At 36.2% G+C, this 18,245-nt stretch overlaps 1 protein-coding gene across 1 annotated transcript in view; it reads left to right on the plus strand.

Moving 5' to 3' along the window:
• Nucleotides 1-18,245, plus strand: part of LOC308433555 (cadherin-10) — a gene marked incomplete at both ends in the record, with an annotated part of 123,770 nt that overhangs the window by 58,964 nt on the left and 46,561 nt on the right. Inside the window, 3 exons of the mRNA XM_080933649.1 lie at nt 14,581-14,875; nt 16,593-16,722; nt 17,357-17,514. Coding sequence (XP_080789775.1) covers nt 14,581-14,875; nt 16,593-16,722; nt 17,357-17,514 — 583 coding nt within the window. The remainder of the gene's footprint in view (nt 1-14,580; nt 14,876-16,592; nt 16,723-17,356; nt 17,515-18,245) is intronic.

Raw genomic sequence — 18,245 nt, forward strand, 5'->3', positions numbered from 1 at the left:
TTTTCTGCCCCATTTTTCACTACTTATGCAGGAAGCCTCTGACTGGAGCCCCAAGATCCAGTGTTTGTTTTGATGAACTTTGAAGGTCGCTATCAATACCTAATGATCAAATTTTCCATTCCCATCTAGAAGTAGCAATTCTTTGGTATCCCTCAGCATTACCCTTTGTCCACTCCCCTCACATTACTCTAAGGGTTGGAAGTGTTCCCCAGTAGGCAGGCGGCTGTATGCTTCCACAAGTTGAACTGCAAAACAGAATACACTTCTGTCTCCCTGGCAATGGCTGCAACCAGGTCTAGGTTTTTAGACTAGAGGTTTCCAGAGCTAAGGAACAACCAAGAAGAAAAACTTAGAGGTCCTCCAGTTCAGGCAGATATTCGTTGGAGGACTGTCATAATTCATTCCTCATTGTATTTGGTTGTATTATGTTTTGATTTTAAGAACCACCATGTGTCAAAAAATAAACAATGGCAATGCTGCTATAGACACCCTGAGGCTGGCACTCGGCGTCCTTGCAGAAGCATAATACCAGAGACTCTGGAGCCTTACGAGAGGCTTGAATTGCTCAGCTGAGCCTGGTTTTCGATATTTTGTTTGCTTGTTTTGTTTTCCTAAAACAAAGAGTTGACTTAAATTATTATTTCTTCAGAAATGCTCTTTTTATTTATTAATCGTTTTATTTCTTTACATTTCAAATAACATCCCCTTTCCTGGTTTCCCCTCCACAACCCCCCCCATCCTACCTTCCCTCTCCCCCTTCCCCTTTGCCTCTATGAGGGTGCTCCATCACCCACTCACCAACTCCTGCCTAACCTCTCTAGCTTCCCCCTACATTGGGGCACTAGACCTCCACAGGACCAAGGGCTCTCCCATTGATTTCAGATAAAACCAACCTCTGCTACTTATGTATCTTGAACAAAGGATCTCTCCATGTGTACTCTTCGGTTGGTGGTTTAATCTCTGGGAGCACTAGGGATGTCTGATTGTTCTTCCTACTGGGTTGCTACTCCCTTCAGTTCCTCCAGGCCTATCCCTAGTTCTTCCATTGGTTTCCCAGGGTTCATTCTGGTGGTTGGTTGTGAGAATCTGCTTCTATATTATTCAGGGGCTGACAGAACCATACAGGGATCAGCAGCTATACCAGGGCTATGACCTGTCTGGGCCGTTCTATTTTATGGAATGGGCCTTTCATCTAGAAAGTACTATGTTTAGGTTTCTATTGTTGTGATAAACCCCAAAGGCAATTTGGAGACAAAAAGGGTTTATTGATTTTTTTTTTTAATGTCCCAAACACAGTCCAGCATAAGAGAAGCTAAGCCAGGAAATCAAGGTAAATCATTGATAGTAGATACGAAAACAGAGACAATGAAAGAATGCTGCTTGTTAAGTTCCCAGAGTTACTGTCCAAATATATGTGCTATTATTGCATCAATAAGTATATATTGCCAAGGCAATCATTATTATTCACAGGTTTTGCTGCTAGGTAAAACTGATTTTTTTTTGGTAAAACTGATTATTAATACCCACTCCCCCCTTTAGTAATGTACACAGAACCTTCCAGCACCATAAGAACTAGCCAGCAGGGAAGGAAATTCTAAATATGTACCACATTCAGATTTCTTTTTGTTTGATGTCAGGTATTTGTGATGTCTTCACATAGGGTCTACATGTTAAGGCCTGGAGGCATACCAATAGCTTTGACAATAGCCTGTAATGCCTGATTCTGTGGGATTCTACTGCCAAACTGTTCAAAAAGAGGTAACTCGTTTCTGGTACTGAAGATTTTATTTACTAGCATGTGAAATCTGATTGGGTTATTGTCTCCTGGTTAAAAGTTCATTCAATTTAATCTCTTCTTAAGTAGACATTTTAGGCTCTTCCTTAGAGTATAGTTCTTATTGCATTTAAACAATTGAGCCACATAATGTTACATTTTATTTATTCTTTTTTACTTTTTTGCTTTTTAAAAAATTTTGGCACTATTTGGATATTCTGAAAGTGGCTATTGGGAATAGTGGCATAAATTTACTGATTGAATAATGCTACTTCTAAGATAATCTGCAAATGTTCCTGCTGACCGAACTTAAATTTTGTTGCAAAGAAAAAATAATCTATACCTGAATTTCTATTTCTAAAAGCTTTATTCATATTTTTATCAATTAAAAACCATGTATATATCCTATTCCGAGTAGTTCAAATTTATACTTATTGGAACATTGATACAAATAACAACATTCTTGCTTTCCTCTCTTTCTACATCGCTCTCATATCTCCCCTCCTTTGACAGCCTCTTGAAATGTGCTGAGATTAGCCTCACATTCATGGTGTTCCATGTAGCTCCATGCCAGTAGAGAACAAGATATTCTTAATGCAAAATTATAGTTTAAACATAATAACTATTCCCGGTTTTCAGCACGTCATTTTGACGACTTCATTTAACTCAAAATCTTTATGCTTTTTCAAAGAAATATCCTAAAATATATCTATTTTTTCCCCTCTCAAGACATGTTTGCAGGATTTGACTTTGATGGCTGTTTAATCTTAGTAATAAATAAGTGTGTGCATTCTAGTATGGATAGTTGCAGTAAAGAGGAAGGGAAGTGCTAATTTCTCTAGAAAATAATGGAAAAAATGTTCAAAATATTTAATGCATATATATTATATATGCATTATATATATAATATATATTATATTATATATCAATATATTATATATATTATAATATATATAATATATATTATAATGCATTATATATATATATATAATGCCCTGTAGTTTGCAGTTACACATAATATGTGGACAATTATTGACTTACAGCCTATACACATTTAAAAGTGTAATCAGGACTCAGAAGGTAAAAGATGAATACAACGGAGTCTGACAACTTCACTCATTTGTAATAAGGCATACATGAGACTTTTTTCAGATGAGTAGAAATGAAGAGGGAGGAGCAGTTAGCGATATGTCTGATAAGTCTGGAGAATAAGTACCTTTCTCCAATGCAGTTATAGATATTAGTTTGTGCGTGGAGCCCCGTCACTTTTCTGAAACAATTCCCAAATTTTTTCATTGTGGAAAACACAGTAAATTGGCAATAAGGAAGTTTTAATTAAACAACAAGACTCTATGTCAGAGAACATTTGTACCTCCTCATATTACATCTCACATAAATTTTATGTTCATAGCACATCCGTATGTTAGCTGTTCCTAGAATAGCATTAATATTCCTTTATATTTTTTCCTGTTTCTGTTAGGGTCTCATAGTTAAATAGCAAACAGTGACTGCTTGCACCTCAACAGGATTGTATTTACTCTCCGATATAATTCCAGGATGATAGCAGGCTCTGGCTTGTTCCGTATGCTGTGGAAAGTGCCTTTATATGCTTTAGAAACCAGAGCTTCAAATAAAAACTCTGTAACCTCACTCTCCCAAACTGTTACAGCCCGGAAGCACTGTGCTCTCTTCAATTTAATGTGGAGAAATTAAGTTAAAGAAATATTTGCATAACCTCATCCATGAATGCCACGGGTCTCTAGACTTGCTCCTGTGGTTTCCTTTCATGTTTTCCTCTCACTATAGTTTAATTTCTGGTACAGCTATGGGGAGGGGTATGGGCATTAAACTGACATCTTTGATTTAATCTGGTACCAGAATGAATCTCAAGGACAATATCAGCATGTTCCTTCTAGAACCTTGAAATCTTCCTGCTAAAAATTATAAAAACAAAAAACAAATAACCCCCACCCCGCTACAAAATCCAGTCTGTAATTTATGTTACATATACTTGGTTTTATGTAGTGGCTGCTTTTGTTGTTTTGAACTAAGAGGGAGAGGGGATTTGGTTGTCTTACACTTGCTGGTGACAGACCATCCTGAGGGAAGTCAGGGATGTTATTCAAACAGTAGCTTGATCAGAAACCATGAATGAATGGCACCTTCTGACTCACTCAGGAACTGTTGCTTAGCTAGCTTTCTTAAACAAGGCAAAACATGTCTAGGAATTGAGCCACACACAGAAGGTTTGGCTTTCCTATATCAATTAATAATTAAAGCAGTTTTTTGTACAAATGTTTGTAGGCTGATCTGGTATGGGCAGTTCCCTCTGCTGGGCTATGTCATGTGAATAACTTAAGCCAACCAGTTCAGAATGTTTGCTCAATTGTTTAATGGAAAAACACTACACTTTTCTTTGCCTTAGAGAGAAGCACCACATGGTAAAAGAAGAATATTTTTTCTGTGACCTGCTTCTGGACATTTTCTACCAGTTTTCAATTCACCCCACCACATCTACTGTTTCCAAATTTCACCAGCAGACTTTGAATAATTCTTAATGGTTTCACGAAAAGCCCTCTCATCTCCTGTAGTGGCTTTGGTTGATTTGGTTTGTTTTTGAATAGATCTCTATGGCATGTTCTTAGAGCAATAAACCAACCATATTTTTTTTGTTTTTTATTAATGCTCACCACACCCTCAAAACACTGATTTATAAATACTTTATTGTCTAACACCTAAATTCTTTATACTCACCTTTGCCCCCACCCCAAGAATTGCTCAGTAATGTGCTAATCAATCAAAATAGAATATATAAAGTATGTTTAAAATTCATTGTAGTAGTTTTGTGATCTTATTCCTTGCTCCTTTATCTCCTTTGCATTCCTATTTATTAATGGAGAATTATTTAATTGAGACTTATAAACTGATCTATGCATTCCTGTATCATTATGCTTATATAAGACCTCTGGAAAGAACAGCTGCACACAGTGGATCATTTCTGTCTTAGTTTGCTAACACACCACATTGTTCATCAGGGTTATCTACCTTTCTTCCATTTGCTTTCCAAACCCACCCAACCAAAATGGATAACCGTATACTTACTTCTGAGCAGGTGTTTGCAGGCTTGGCCACAGTTTTCAGCTGTGTTCTCATGCGAGATCATCTTTATCTGTTTATTGTATGCAAATGTGCCACTTTGATTAACCTATTCATTTTTTATTTGTGACAATGTTACTTTCTGGAGTAATTAAAGAATTATGCCAATGTTGATGGCACCTGCACAGCTTGGCATATTTGTCATATGCCTAATTTTTTAAAAAATAAATATAAACTATTCTTGTGGTTTGAAAGGAAACAGAGCCTAAAATTAACAATGTATTTTAGAGATATTACTCAACAGTTTCTGATATTTTAGATTAATGCATGCACACATGCACAGACTCTCTCCCCCCTCTCTTTCTCTCTCTCTCTCTCTCTCTCTCTCTCTCTCTCTCTCTCTCTCTCTCACACACACACACACACACACACACACACACACACACAGAGAGAGAGAGAGAGAGAGAGAGAGAGAGAGAGAGAGAGAGACAGAGACAGAGAGAGGGGGGGAAGAGGTGAAGGGAGGAAGAAATTGAAATAGTACTTCTCTTGGTTAACTAATTAAAACTAATTAAAATTATTTAAGATATCCAGTCTATTATACATTAATTCTGATCTCTCCTTTCTTTCCTTAGTCATTGAACTGTAGTCAAATACAATTAGCTATCAATATCTAAAGTATGGTCACCTATTTGGAAAGATTTCCAAAAGAGGAATAGTATGATTAGCTTTTCTGTAGCTCCTCTCTTCTACTACAATACCACTAAATAATTCTCACCCTTTGATATTATTTAGTAAACTCTTTTATATAATTTCCTTAATGAGATAAAGTACTTCTGAAGTAAAGTACTTTGTTATTTTATGTAAAATTTGCTTATATGTTGAGTTACATGAAAATGACAAGTGACCTGAAATTGATAGGTAGGCCATGCTATGCTCTGGTGTATTTTCTCTAAAATTCACATATTTAGTTTCTGACTGCCAAGGTGACTATGTTAGGAGGAAGGATCTTAGGGATGTGTCGGGGTCATCTAGACAAAAAGTCTTGTAATATTTACTGGTGATTTTCAACTTCATTGGTTGGAGAAGTGTCTGGAAGTTTCATGAGTTGCACGTGAGGGTGAGGTGTGTCTGTTGGGTGTTTGCTGAAGCAAGTAGATCACAAGAGCATGGCCATAATGGATTGATGGCTCCTCCCAGTGACAGACTTTAGACAACTTATGCAGAAGCTGAAGAAAACAAAAGGTGAAGATTGCTTAGAGAGTTGTTAACTATATGAGTCTTTGAAAGGAAAGAATTGCTTGGGTTACCAGGAGTTGAAACCTCAGCTCCCCTAACCCCTGCCAACGTAACTGAAAACTCTAGAACGATCAAGTAACTTTGTATTTTGTTGTAGAACTTTATTTTCATAACATTTCCAACGTTGACTAATTTGGGGAGGTGGTTTTGAAGTACAATTTTTCCTGTGACTATCCGGCTGTGCTGTTCAAAAGCCTTTGAAAATATGTGAGAACTTTGGACGCTTTTTTGGTTGAAAGTTAAGATAAAATATAGAAAATTATAGACAATGCTTAATGAGTGATTCCAGGGGATTTAGAAAATAATACAAAATGTAGACAATAAATAATATTCACGGGGTTTCAAATGAGAATAAATATTCTACATGGAAGTGGACCAGGCTATTCAGGTTACACTGTGCTCATTGTATCCAGTCCTAAGGCACTGTAGGAAGCAGATTTGACAGTCAAGTTAATTTTATTATAATCCACCTTAATTTTATTATAATCCACCCCTGAGAGTACAGAATAGTTAAAGTTATTTGGGTTTTGTAAAACTTATAATAGCCTGTGAATAAAATTCAGAGTGAAAAAGTTTCGAAATATGTCCTTCCAATTAATGAAGCTCATGAAAAATTATGGCCAAGACAATGGTAGCTGCTGAAGAGATTTGGGTTCCTTAGTAGAAGCCAAGTGATTTATAATAGCCGTATGGGAAAGAGGCATTTCAGAATGTTGTGCAGCCCTACACATTTCAAGCTCAAGGGTATGAACCATCTATATTCAATTAAAAGTTATAGAGCTTAACAGGGAACTGCCCATGCGAGTTTACGAAGGGAATTGTATCCTAAAATCCTATTCGCTGTGACTTCTAACCAAAGCACACAGAACAGGATTGAAATATGTTCGAAGGAAATGAAGACCTGACAGCAACAGTAATCATGGTCTGCTCAAACTGGAAGCATACATACTGTTAAAAGTGTCTCTTCATGGCACCTTAGATTCAAACTTCAAAGGAAGGTGAATTACTGCAAAGGTAATGCATGGAGCTGGGACGAATCCAAAGACTGAGTGGAAATTCTTGCTCAATGTAAATGTTAGTAACAAATTGTCTTTCTTCTCCCCCGCCCCCAAAAATGTATAAGACAATGAGTAGATACAGTCAATAGAAAGGCAAGCAACACTACAGTGGACTAGTAAAAATTGCAACCAGATTGGCTAAAGCCACCTCATGCTACCCTATGTTTCAGATGCTGGACAGGTTGCCATAGTCACAGAACTGATTCTCTGTTCTGGATTTTAGTTTTAGTCTATTCTAATACTTTGTTGTTTTTCTACTGAATATGCTCTTCCACCATGTATACATTGGTGGCACATAACTAGATTTTTAATATCTCTAGAGGGTTATAGCTACATTTCTGCCCTGAGTCTCAGAAAACTATCTATCCATTTGCATTTTTGTAACAATGTTTGAAGTGTCTAGAATCTTAAGTACTTTGTCACAGTGATTGAGTAGGTCAAGCAAACTCTCAACACATACATTAATGTTCCTTTCAAGTCCTAAAAGAAAGCCCTCTCTTTCTATACAATCTGGTAAAGCAACTAGAAGTCACTAATACAATCAAGGAATTAAACCCGCGTAGACAATGAATAATCTGGTACAGTGACCCTTGATTTTCCACAAGTATCAGCTACTATTTCCCTGCTGTTATAAAGGTATTCTTGATAAATAGATGATTTCTGGAACACAGTCATCCTGGAGGGGGATGAATGGCAGGAGGAAGGCGTGGCAGCTGGAATAGGAAGCTGAGAACTTACATTTTCAACCATAATTAAGATTCAGAGAGTCAAGAAGTGGAGGTAATGCATTCAACCTTCAGAGCTGGCCCCTAGCTGATGTAATTCTTCCAGGGAAGGGACAGCTGCTAGAGGTTCCATGACCACCCGCTAAAGAACAACTATTGAGAGATGTGAGCCTAGGCAGGAAATAAGACTTGAAAGACCCTACACCAAACTAGAACCGAAATTCTTTCTTTTGTTTGGAAGTAATCCAATCTGTGGTTCACTTTGTGTGTAACTGATTATAAAAGACTAAACAAATGCAATTGCCAGCAGCATACTACCTATCCTGAAAAGTACCTTACAGCATTTGTGTGACACATATTTACGTCCCCAACTCTTACATGAAAAAAAAAAGTGTTTTGAAACAAGGTCTGTTACCACATCCCTTTGGTGTTTGTTACAAAGTTTATTTCATAAAAACTCAAGACTATATCGGAAATATGCTACATTTCAGTGTGCCAAACATTCTTTAAATTTTGAGGATTTTCTTTAACCTCTACAGCTTGTTTACATTTAAAATATTAGAACTGCTCAATGCCAACAAGTACAATAGTAGCTTTTCCTTTAAACTTTTCTGAGTTAAAAAAGTTAAGGCACACAGAGATGGCTTTTAACTGTGCAGCAGAGAAGCTGTTGTCCTATTTTCATTAGTTGTCATGTATCTTGCCATGTCCTTTATCTGCTGGGGAATTTACAAGGAGCACAGCAGGTTGTGAATTTTTAATAGGCTTTCCTCAAGGAAAGGAAAGGTCAGTATTAACATAAAATTCTTCTTAAAGATTTGTGGCCAAATGTTTCACACCGGAAAACAGGTGTTACTGCAGAGCTAAAGCCACAAGACTCTCCTTTTTCTCTTTTCTCCTTTCTTTTCTTTTCTTTTCCTTTCCTTTCCTCCTATCCTTTCCTTCTTTCCTTTTATTTGTGTCTGTGTGTCTGTGTGTGTGTGTGTCTGTGTTGAAAGAAAACCTTATATGCTCTCTTTGGCAAAACATATACTAAAATTGTGTGTGTGTGTGTGTGTGTGTGTGTGTGTGTGTGTGTGTGTGTTAAAAGAAAACCTTATATGCTCTCTTTAGCAAAACATATACTAAAGTTGGAACTAACTGGACACCTCAGAGCTCCCTTGTATACCCTACAAACCAAAGGGTATACATGGGCCTACCCATGGTTCTGAAAGCATAGGTAGCAGAAGACTGCCTTATCTGGCATCAGTGAGAGGGGAGGGGATTGGTAGTGTGGATATTTGATGCCCCAGAGAAGGGAATCCTAGAGGGTGAGTGGACGAAGGAAGCAGGCTCTTGAAGGTGAAGGAGAAGGGAATGGAGTAAGAGTTCATAGAAGGGAGATCAGACAAATAAAATGATTAATAAATAAATAAAGAAAATTTTATGTTTCACACAATAAAATCGCAAAATACAAACCCATGTAAAATACATTTTTCTTTGAAAGTTGATGCTATACATTAATTAATTGACCCCATATCTTTGCATCATAAATACATAAAATAATTCAATTAAATTAAATAAGTTAATTTATAATAACTTATGTAAGTTAAATATTTATGGCTAATATGCAAAAAAGTAGATCAATGAAAACACAATAGTTATAAAGGAATAACTAATGCCTAATCTCAGTAAATAGGTCGTAATGTGTAATAGTATTTTATCTGACGTGTAATATCAAGGCAGAGGAGCAATACTGTGGAGAATGTGGAGAAATTACACACAAAGTGAAGTAAACCAATTAAGGCGGCTGCTTAAAGCTACCCTCTAGACTCAGTAGTAACTGTTGTGGCCATTAACTCATAGCTTATCCGTGATTTATGCTTGACCTACACAAGCATGGCCCCAACCACACTTAATCATGGAATGATGGTAGATTCACAGACCCCGGCCTTTGATGAAATATGACAGGCTGTTGATGGGTTCTGTGATGAGAAGCTGTTTATCTACTATTTGGCCTTCTGGGTCCCATAGGATATATGCAAACCTATAGTCAAACAGACAGTCCTGGATAAATCCAGTAGATCTTAAAACAAATTCCTTAAATTTGAAAATGAGACAGAGAGGTTTGTGTTTTAAAGGATGACAGGGAGAGAAGGGTGGCTTGTCGGGGAGAGGGCTCAGTATGCATTGTGCTCTTAGTAAAACCTTTTAACAGCCAATTATAATTGACATGAAAAGGAAACAAACAATAAAATCCTTCTTTTGTGGAAAATCTAAAAGTAAGAGTCTTGAACAATGGAAGACTAGGTAAGAACTAATTGAAGAATTTGGTTGATTTTTTTTCCCCTTCGGATTCTAATAAAAACATTGCCACCAATATACCAAATAGAAGGCATATAATAGAAGGCCCAGCAGTGGGTACACAACTCTTCATCACAGAAACCATCATCATAGCCTAATACTATGGCCCTAATCCTCTTCATCTTTATCTTTATTCCAGTTTCAGTGGTCAGTCTTGTTCAGTTTGTTCCCCACTGTAAGAAATGGCTTAAAAAATGAAACAAAAGAAAAAAAAAAGTAATTCACCACTAAAATAAAGCCCGATTTCTGGGGGAAAAAAACTCAGCTTCTTAACATGTAAAGTGCTACATTTGTAACTGTCAATTGCTTTCCTTAATTATATCCCTTTTGGACAAAGTAGACATCTTTTCATTTCCTGATTCTTAAAACCACAGTCTGACTTGCAGCCGCCTCTTTTAGGTTTGCTGCTACCGCTACTGTGTTCAACTTTCGAATCCAACAGCAACTCTCACAGTATGTGGTCCAATTACAAGATTTAATTTTCTCTCTGTAGTATCAGTGAAGGTATGAACCCAGCTGTGATTTTTATCCTAAACTCAGATTTATAAAAATTCAAATCCCACTATATAAATGTACACTCTCAAGAGCTTTTCTTTTGCATTCTTAACTGATTCAAGTAGCAGAACCACTTTGAATCATTCCCTTCCAGCCTTGCATATTTCTGCACCCCAGTTCTATGCTCTGTACCATTGTCCTAAGATACACACCTTTTAAAATGGGGAATGTCTTTAGTTTCAAAGCTGTATTCAATCTTCGTCCAGTAGCTTAGATGTCACATGCTTAAACAGATACACATGAACTCCTGTAAGCTGTTTAGAGTTTTCTCTGTGTATATGCTTTATATGTTTTTTTTGGGTCTTCCATAGAATACAGATGGAACTTTGAATTTGCTTCTAAAAGCGCCTGACTATACAGAAAATTCAAATGGAAGTAAATGAATGAATAGCAAATGAATCTTGAACCGTCTACCGTGAAGCACACAGTACTGTCTGGTCAAGTGATTGATAACACCAAATACATTAGGTTATGTTTCTCAGAGTGAATAAGAAATATGTAATGCTTAGAGCTCTCACTGGTAAGATGACCACAGCGCTGCAAATGTATATAATTTTAGAGTTTCTGAGAAACTGGGTACAAATTTAGATACTAATAACCATCCTGGACTACGCCTTCACATGTGACTTCTGAGAGATTTCTTTTTTAATAACTCATACTTCCTGAGTTTATTTCTCTTTTATTCTTGCTTTCAAATAGCTACACACTCAATAAATAGCTCTTTGTTCTTCAACTTCTTTTATTTCTAAAGTACCTCTACATTTCAGATATGTGTATCTATTATACCAGTAATGATTAATTGTTTGTTCTAAGTTGAGAATGGAGCTCTATACAGAGGAGATTGCTAAATTCTAATGGAGATATGATGTTACAAAAAATTCAAACCACTTTTATAAATGAAGCTGTAACTAGCAATACAATCACATATTTAAATATATTCGCTTTTGCTTATATTTATGCTCGAATACTGACTTTGGTACTAGGCAGGTGACTGAGTTGATCATGTTGTTGCTATGCTAGCATGACTTACCAGAAGTCATCACCCTTGAAGAAGGTTAAACTTCCTGTCCTACAAACCATTAACTGTTTAGAGCTCTTCAGTTACCTCTGGGTGCCCATGAAACACTTCCAACACCATTTTTTGATATTAAACAGCTTGATCATGTGCAGGTTGTACAAAGGCATCTACATCTGCCCTGTGTTCATGCGCACAGAGGTCATCTTATGTCCAGAATACAGTATTTTTCTATGGTTTTCTCTGGCCTCTTATGAGATGGCACCTCATCTTTGGGGAGCTGGTGTGATAAAATGTGTCACTTGTGGCTGAGCACTCCACCATCACTTACTGTCTCCAGGTTTTAGAATTCTGTGTTCCTGCATTAACCACCATCCTCTTCAGATAGACATTTCAGTTGAAATCTGAGTGCTGCCCTAATCTCAGTGTAGGAAGAAAGGAATTTAGATATCAATGTAACACTGTATCCATCTAGAAAATTAAGTGTTAGTCTTAGCCCTGAGCCTATGAGCACCTCACCCATGGGATTTTGGTCAGATTTTCTATACTGGACATGTGTGTATTCTCTGGGGAGGTCTTAAATTTAATCAGAAATGGTTGGTCACACTCTTATGATTCATCCCACTATTACATCCATGGGCACAATCTTGACATGATGGTCATTATTTCTGTTCACAAGCTCCAAAGACCTGCAAGGTTTTTCACATTACTCCACTTTAGAAGCCTGCACAGCACCTTCTTGTTTTATGAGTGTTAATCTGCAGGAAGGAAGCTCCCACATCTGTACCATCTGGATTTTTTGATGTCCCATGAGCAATGTGTATGTTGTCTTCAGCAGTAGACATTGTTGAACATTTGTCATGAGGAACTAAGAGTATTGCAAATAGCCTTCCTTGCTCTGGGAGTCTCTAGGACATTTCTCACAAAGAACTTGATTAGACTTATCACACACCAGGTACTGGCTTTTAATTTGGCAAATTAGTTTGTTGACTTCTAGAATGAACATGCATAGGGTAAGTCTGATTAGAGAATTTTATATGAATACACCCACAAATGAAGCTTTCACACCAAATGGCTTTTTAAAAACATCTTTAAAGTTACTTATTTTCCCTACCTTTTCTCAGGCCTGCCCTCCCATTTCTTTCCCCAGTCAAAGATCCTTTGCCACCATTCTTTTCTCTCTTGCATATGAAATGTGTAGGTCATGATCTATAGAAATTATGAAAGCAACACAACTAGGTGTCTTATTAAGTTTAAAAATTACATTTTGTTACATATATTGAAACTAATATTTACATATATTATATTAATAGATATAGTTGTAAACCTGGCCATTGCTAAATAGTTTTAGTGAAGGTGTCTACATGTTTTTCCACAAGCTAAGAATCCCAGAATAAGTTGTTATCCCTGCACATTGCCACATTTTTTGAAAGATGCTTGGTACCCATTTCTTCCCTGGACTCAGCCACCTAAAGTTTATTTGTTATCATAAGAGAATTTTCTGTCCAGTCTCCCAAAGAATTAACTTACTGATCCACGCATCTTTAAGTCTGGCTGGCTTGCCTTAAGGATACCTTTAAAAAATAGTTCACAAAGAATTTTCTCACTATACAGGAATTCCTGGATTCCTAGTTCAGCTGCAGGAACATGTACACATGATCCTAGATACAACTGTGTTGACATCATTCTGAAAGGTTTGCTGTGGTTCTGCTATAGGCACAGGAAGGGCAGTCACCATCCTACCCCTTTGCAGATTTTAAGAAGCTAAAACACCAACCAATGAGCACACATGGAGAGACCCATGGCTCCAGATGTATATGTAGCAGAGGATAGCATTGTCTGGCATTAATGGGAGAAGAGGCATTTGGTCCAGTGAAGACTCATTTTCCCAATGTAGGGGAATGCCAAAACACTGAGGTGGGAGAGGGTCATTGAGAGAGGGAGCACCTTCATGGAAGCAAAGGGAGGGGAGGGGAGTTGGCAGTGGGAGGAAAAGGGGATAGCATTTGAAATGTAAATACAGAGAATATCCAATAAAAAAATAAGAAAGCTTGACAAGATACAATACTAGAATTTACTTTATTTTATATTTTGCATTATGTATTATTTATATATGTGTAACCTGTGTTACATAAACGTCTCTACTCTGTCCTGAGACCTACAAACATTTACAGGGTAGGAATCATCTTCATATGCAGCTAAATATCATGTTTATTATTCCCACATTTGAAGTCCATCTCATAATTGTGAAAGACATACATCCTAAGATGTTACTAATTACAACCAATAATAAGTTGATTGGAGCTGAATTTCCTGTAACATATAATAGGAAAATAACCTTACAACTCTAGAATGGGTTGAAAGCATTGCACCTTCTTGACTGATGCCTTTATCTGAATTATTGGTTTATAGAAAGAGTGATATATGGAGCAGGAAAAAGGAACATAATTTAACTTTGGCCATTTTTGTTTGTTTGTTTGTTTGTTTGTTTGTTTTGGGTTTCTGTTTTGTTTTGTTTTTGGAAAAAAATGACAATGCTCCATGAAAAGCTCTGGCTGGGCCTTGAATGTGATAAAAGCTACTCAGCTCTGATTTATCGAACTGGAATTGCTGACCCTGTTATTTGTGGGAAGATTTGAAGGGTCATCTCTGAATACTTTTACTCCAGTACCTCTTGACTCATCATCATGGATATGCTTTTTTTATTTCCTCCAGCTTCATTCAGACCAAGATAAAGGAGATGGATCGCTCAAATACATTTTGTCTGGAGACGGAGCTGGTACTCTTTTTATTATTGATGAAAAAACAGGTGATATTCATGCCACACGAAGAATTGATAGGGAAGAAAAGGCCTTTTATACTCTACGTGCTCAAGCTATTAACAGAAGAACTCTGAGGCCAGTGGAGCCAGAGTCAGAATTTGTGATCAAAATCCATGATATCAATGACAATGAGCCTACATTCCCAGAAGAAATCTATACAGCCAGTGTTCCTGAAATGTCCGTTGTAGGTAAGTGCAGTTATACCATGTAGGATGTATGAAAACTATAAAGTCATTTCAAATCATTCTTGCAATAATATGTTTAATTAACTTAAATTACTCATTTTATTCCTTACCCAAAATGTATATTTAATTTAGTAAAGACGCAAAGGCTTGTGGATTTGCAGATCATCATAGCAGATTAAAGGTAGACCTACTCAATAATCCAGAAAATACCTGTCAATTTTAGTAGAACGGACAAAAATGAAACTTACTATATTAATTTTTACAGCAAGCAAATATAATAAGGTTAGAGTTTTTTTTTCTACTTCTTACAATGTACCAGGTATTGGGACCCCTTTATATCCTGAGTATTCAGTCTTCTTAGTGACATAGTTCTATTCATATATAAGAGATGCCTACCCTCCTGCATATTTTTAAAAATTTTCAAATTATTCCTGAAACCTAATGTAACAAAAATATTTCAGTAGTTGCTATACTGTTTTGTTCACAGAAACCAACAAGGAAAAATATCTATACATGATCAACAGCACTCTACTTTAAAAAATAATTTTGAATTCTCCAACAGGAAAACTGCAGCTGTAGACCACTAGAGAGTTACTTAGAGCTGTAGATCATAGACTGGTACAGCAATAGTAAGAAGAGTTAAGACATGGGTCCACTTATGAATGCTAGCCATTAGAAGTTTTGATTGGATTATTTTGATAATACTGAAAAATCCTTGTGCTCTAATATTCTTATATAAATCTTCTGTAATCATTCTCATACTTAATAGCCTATTATTAAATCTCACCTTCATATAATAGGACAAAATAGCAACATTGGGTTGTGAAATATATAAAATAAAAAGGTAAAAGCGTATAATGTTTAAGAAAATGGAATATAGTTTTAATGATGACAATGTAATATATTGGTGAGAATGTAAATACTTAATTTTTACTAAATAGGGAAAATATACCCAAAGTTTAGAAAAGCCTAATAACATTTTTAGAGTAAGATATACTTGGGTTTTACACAAACAGTCTTTCCAAATGTATATGAATTTGTGTAAATTAGAAAAATTGTTTATTAAATCCAACATTTGGTATTTTAATATTAATATCAAACAAATGCATCTCTCAATGCCTTTGTTCTGGAATTGTTGTTGAACTTTGCTAAGCCACAATGACTTTGGGTGGTCATCAAGCATAAAACCGGCAGATATTGTGAACCCTGTTAGACATATCTTAGTGGTTTGGGGAATATCGGCTTATTTTGGATTGTTTCTAAATTTGGAATTCAATCTATTCACAAAATTGAGTTCTAGAGCAGCTGTTAATTATTTTATGAGCTAATTAATGCAAGGGGAGAAAGATTACACTTATTCCTTTGAGATTTAGATATGCCCTTTACTCTAAACAGGTTTATTATCTGGAAATTCATTTTAATAATACCAGGTCTTTACATTTATAAAGGGACCATGTTTGTTATGTTCTGAAACAATACAGCATCATCTATTTTGTCTATAAGCACTCACCTTTTGATTGAATAGAAATTGTTAAGTAGAATTTCAGATTCCTTTGCAACACTGTATACCTTTATCTGTATCTATCACCAAACTGTATGTGACAGTTCCTTAAAGTGGTCATTTTTAAAGCCAAAAGTCACTCAAGTCTTCAATGAAAACAAGCACTTTTGCTCCTCCTTCTGGTACTGTGCAGAACTAAGCTGAATTTGGATACTTCAGGTACTTCTGTGGTGCAAGTCACAGCTACAGATGCAGATGACCCTTCATACGGAAACAGCGCCAGACTCATTTACAGCATACTTCAAGGGCAGCCTTATTTCTCTGTGGAACCAGAAACAGGTCAGGAGCAGTGGGTTGGTGTTTGCTGAAGTTACTGTGTTTGTGATCTTTGCAAGCATAAGGTGGACAACAAAAATCAATGCTATATTAGGAGGGGAACATAAGGTGCAATTTCAAGTTGATATACATGTTGTTTTTAAGGCAAATGAACCTGAACTCCCAACAATTTATCTAAACAGCTTAAATGGTAGATCCCAGAAACCCTCTGGCTGTGCACCCCACCCCACCCCCAAACTGGGTTAGCAGGACCTTGCTGCCATTCTTTGAGAGCTAAGGATTAATGTCTTTGTCTTTCTATAGGAAGCTCTTCACTTACTAAGATATGTGTCCAGCCTGTTTATTATATATTTAAAAACTCTAACATGTAAGTGATTGAACTAATAGAACTATAACTCTTTGAGGTTTTATATGTTTAGAATATGATAGTACTAGTAGATAGCAAATAAAACAAACACAAAGGATTTACATGAAATTAGTTTTATTATATATATATATATATATATATATATATATATATATATATATATATACACATATATATATATATATATCACTTGATATCATAACTGTGATAATTGGTTAAATTGGAAGATGCCACACAGTGGGATGATTCAGCATTTGTATTTCCCGAAAGGTATCATCAGGACAGCTCTGCCAAACATGAACAGAGAGAACAAGGAACAGTACCAGGTGGTTATTCAAGCCAAGGACATGGGCGGCCAGATGGGAGGTTTGTCTGGAACCACCACAGTGAACATTACACTGACCGATGTCAATGACAATCCTCCTCGCTTTCCCCAGAGTGAGTGTGCTTTACTTTTTGTTCTCTCAAGCATAAGATCTAGAGTATAAAGACAGACTTAACAAATTACTAATTAGCTAATTAAAAACACTGGGATGGTTTACTAGTAAACTTCAAATTAATAGTAAACTTTTGGAAATTCTCTTACAGAGTTGGGGGTTCTAAATCTCAACACCCCCCCAAAAATGTGTTACTACCTAATAACTTTTTAATCCAGTAAAAAGAATATACTCATTGATAAAGATAATAAATTTGTAATAACTATTTTTCTCTACTTAGATATTAATAAGTAAGATCCTAAGTTGAACATAAAATTGTAATAAATAAAACATAAAATCATAAGGGCTCTATTATAAATGCCAATGTAGTCAGAACTTTGGAAAGTAATGTAAACTACATTTTCTATTACTATGTGTGACAAGGCAGACCTTCTAAAATATTTAAATGTTTCTGGTCTACATATAGATGAACGCATCTTTAATTAATTTTCCAAGTTTCTAGAATCAATGAAGGATGTGTTAAGAGACATTATTTTCTGGCTAGAGAATGGTTTTACAGACCACCTATTTACTGTCTCTTCTTACAAAATCTTGGTGAAACAAAATCATATGTGTGAAACATGAGCCTGATGCCAGTGAAGCCATTGGACTATAGGTCTCTGCCTAGTTTCCTCTCCCTCACTAGTTCCTCCACATCAGGATAGAAGTTGGAGCTGTAATGAATCAAGGAAA

The sequence above is a fragment of the Micromys minutus genome (genome assembly GCF_963924665.1).
Source record: "Micromys minutus genome assembly, chromosome: 20".
NCBI classification, from domain to species: Eukaryota; Metazoa; Chordata; class Mammalia; order Rodentia; family Muridae; genus Micromys; species Micromys minutus.